This window comes from Octodon degus, unplaced genomic scaffold, assembly GCF_000260255.1.
Source record: "Octodon degus isolate 3935 unplaced genomic scaffold, OctDeg1.0 scaffold00030, whole genome shotgun sequence".
In the NCBI taxonomy this organism is placed as follows: domain Eukaryota; kingdom Metazoa; phylum Chordata; class Mammalia; order Rodentia; family Octodontidae; genus Octodon; species Octodon degus.
Window position 1 is genome coordinate 14,223,715 of NW_004524606.1, and position 4,071 is coordinate 14,227,785.

At 36.9% G+C, this 4,071-nt stretch overlaps 1 protein-coding gene across 2 annotated transcripts in view; it reads left to right on the forward strand.

Annotated features, from left to right (window-relative positions):
* The window catches only part of Chl1 (cell adhesion molecule L1 like), a 230,541-nt gene that overhangs the window by 206,767 nt on the left and 19,703 nt on the right, over nt 1-4,071 (forward strand). For both annotated transcript variants that reach the window (XM_004629520.2, XM_004629522.2), the window contains exon 18: nt 218-288. In XM_004629520.2, coding sequence (XP_004629577.1) covers nt 218-288 — 71 coding nt within the window. The remainder of the gene's footprint in view (nt 1-217; nt 289-4,071) is intronic.

Sequence of the window (4,071 nt, forward strand, 5' to 3'; positions counted from 1 at the left end):
TATATATATGTTAGACCTGAAATATTACTTTATTCTTATAAATTACATGTATGCTTACAAGCTGCCTTAAATATCTTTTAGTTACTGCAACATTTTAAATTCCTAAATACAATCAAATTTATTTAAATATCTTGGTTTTTGGGGGGAGTGTTATGATGATTTCCCTGTTGGTTACTATGAAGCGATAAAAATAATTTTAACATTTATCCTTTTTCAGCTCCAGACAAGAATCCACAATACATAAAGGTTCAAGCTTCTCAACCCAAGGAAATGATTATAAAATGGGAGGTGTGTATTCTTGAATGCATTGCACATTTCTTTGTGCCCCTTTTTCTTCCTTTTGATTTAGCATGTCAAATATAATAACAGAAAATTGATTTAAAAACCCAAATTAATATGATTTGGAGGTGAAATTTATTTGGCAGCGGTAACCAGAGTATATTTTAAAGGTAATTTTGATTAGAATAAGTTGTGAAATGGAGCTTAACATTGGCAGATAAATTAGGGAAGATTATACTGCTTAATGTATTTAGAATTTGCTCCCAAACATTTCAAAATCTCCACAATTTTATTAACTATATTTAACAAGTTCTCCTTTTCAAACTCTAAAATCCTTTCATGGTTCTCTAAGTATTATGCAAAAGGATAACCTCCAAATAATAATCATTTATTTACCCCATAGGCATTTTCTCATTCATTTCTAAATCTGATGATCACTGTGTCAAGAACATATCATTAACACATTGTTCTCCATATGGAAGCTAAAATTCAAGATGATGAATATCTTCCTTACCCCTGTAAAACTAGAAATTAACAAAACCAGTATTTAAACATGGTACTTCACCTTAATTACTTTCTTGATACATGGCCCGAATCCCCACCCCCTGAAAGATAACGATGGATAGCCTCATGTTAGCTCACTGTTTGTAGTGTACTCAGTTCATATTTTCGCTGGCTCCAAGGCAGAGCAGCATGGCAGACAAGCACGGCAGAGGGCGAGCAGCCCATGGCAGGGCAGGAGGAAAGCTGCAGCAGCGGAGCAAGAGTCGCTTCCCCTGTTATTCCTTCTGGGCTATAGCCTTTCCGGTAGTGCCACCTACATCTATGAGGGTCTTCCATTATCCACACACAGAATTACACTAAACCCTTCAGTGAACTAATTTAGTACCACAACTGCAATCCATATTCACATAACTTTAATATAAATCCACGCAGTTCTTAGATCCAGCCAATTCTGAAAACCCCATCCCTATAGGGCTTAGGAGGGACATCTAGATGCAAGCCTTAAGAGACTTCGAACAGTATTTTTCCTCTTATGCATATTCCTGTTAAATACTATTCAGTAGACTTTACTTTTTAAATCTGATGAAAATTTTTATCTATTGAGATAACTTTAATAACTTTAGTGTTACTTCTGAGTTTCTTTCTATAGCAGTGGAAAACTTCATGTTCCTTTGAAAGATTTGTCCAATTTTATGAGCAAGTGTATTCGCACAAATTAAAGTTAATTTCCATTCAATCTTCTGATTAATAATAAGTCTCTAACATTGAGTTCACTGAATCTTGAATAGACATAGGACATTGTTTAATAATTCTGGAATATGCTAATTTCCTTTTTTATTCATTTAGTACAGGGCTTACAAGGTCTTACTACACAGATCGGACTTGTAGTGATCCTCCTGTTTCTCAGCCTCCAAAGTGGTGGGACTGCAGGCACGCGCCACTATGCCCAGTCTCAATCTCAGTCTCAGCATGCCCTAGAGGCAGGGCCAGCAGAGCAGACCAGGGACAGAACCCCTGGCCCCTGCTTCTTCCTAAGCAGGCACTTTAATCTGCTGAGCTATCTGGCCAGCCCTTTACTAATTTATTTTCAAACTTCATTCAATTTCTGGTACTTAGAAGATTTTTAAAATATACAAAATTTGGCTTATTTTTTCCTTCACATATTATATGTTGTATATTCATTACAAAGATATCAGTACATCCCCATAAAATGGTTAGGCCATATATTTTTATTAATCTTTAAATATTTTTATATTTAATTTTAAGTTAGATTTAAAATGATAGTTTTGATTACAATTTAAAATTTTTTCTTTGCCTTAGTAGCAATAAATAGTGACAGCCATGTTGTCTTTAGAATTACTTACAGTCTTAAAGTACGTTAATCTTGTATTTTTAGAAAGCATATTAAAATTAAAAAAAAAAAAGGGGCTGGTGAGATGGCTCAGTGGTCTAAAGCACCTACTTGGAGCAAGCTTGGCAAAGCACAGGGACCGCGGTTCGATCCCCCAGCACCACATGCCAGCCAGCACCGCCCCCTGGTGGGCTGAGCTGGCTACACACACACACACACACACACACACACACACACACACACACACACAAATAAATAAAATTAAAAAAAAGAAAGCATATTTGCCTTACTGTCCTTTAAATCCATAAGATAATAGCATAACTGTGAGATTATGAGGCTCTTGCATAATTTTCAAGTCACTGTTGAAGACAGCCACACTGTGTCTCACTAACAGGAGCCCATGATTCCGCATCAGTCCTGGAGGAGCTTGGGGGAGCGCCACACTGCACGTCATACAATGCACACAGGGAAGCTGGGGCTTCCTGGTGTACTGCCTGGGCTCAGACGCCACGCCATGAGTCAGCAAAGAGGGCGAGGCAGAAATCTTCAGCTGTCCTTATTTCTTATCTTATTCATTAGTCACTCTTTTTTCCCCCAGTGACTGATAACTAACACATTTTTCTAATAAGAATAGGACTGCCGCAAGAAATTGTTTGTAATTTGCCTTTGAAAAGATAATCCCATGTAATTTAGTAATTAATTGACTAGGGAAGTAAATAGTCATATGAATATGGAACTAAATTGAGAGTTATAGTCATAATGTATGCTGTCTCATTTGTTATGATTTTGAACTCGCAGAGACCCAAAAACTACCAGCTCAAGGAATGAAGTTGAAGGATATTAACTAAGTATAGTTTTGAATGGTTCGTTCCTATATTAAGGAATTAGATATCAGCTATGTCCCAGGTGGACAGGCAGATACTATGAGTAAAATTCCAGACACCCTCCAGGTGCTACTCATACAATGATTCCTGTCTACATGGCAATGGTCAGAGACACATATTTTCCTAAGAATTGATCTGTTACACAAGGGTTAGCAACACAGATAAGCCATAGGAAAAGGTGAGGTGTTCCCAATATTTGTTTAGACTTATCTGTGTTGTTAATCCTTGTGTAACCTTGTGTTAACTCTCACTAAATACAAGTGAATTAAACTAGCACCTTAAATTTTAATTTGATAATGAAAGTAGATGTTTAGTGTTCATTTTCTTCTGTCTCAGTTACTCTTCTCTCTTTGTTGGGACAAATACCCAGCACCCAAAATGAAGGAAGGAAACATTTACTTACCTCATAGTTTGTGCAGGTTTCAGTCCTTACTCAGCTGGCTCCAAGGCAGAGCAGCACATGGCAGAGAGCAGCAGTTTGTGGCGGCAACAAAGGCAGAGAGCAAAAGGGAGGGGCAGCAGCTGTGGCTTCCAGCCAGCCTCTCTCTGCTCCTTACTTTTGTATGTAGGGTACCGGCCTCAGGGCTCTCACACCTATAATTCCAGAACTGGATCAAGAATCAATCACAATCTCCGAAACCTGCCCCATGACTGTGTGAGGTTTGGGGGACAGCTGGATACAAACCAGAGCATCTTCTAAATTTCACTGCTCATATGTTAAACAGTCACGATTTCTCAAATATATAGATATTAAAATATCATAGTGAGCCTTTAAAAGAAAAAAAGTCCATTGAAATCTAGATAGATCGTTAAAATATTCTCATTTGGATGTTTTTTTCTTGATAGTTCCCATTGATCTTAAAATTATATATATGAATTTTTAAACATTTTTCTTTTCTTTTTTTTTTTCCAGTACTATCAAACTTAGGACCTTGTGCATGCCAGGCAGGCACTTAATGCCACTGAGCTGTCACCCCATCCCACTAAGCATTTTCAATAAAATAACAATCAAATCTTAAAGACAAAAAAAAAAAAAAAAAAAAAAAAAAAAAA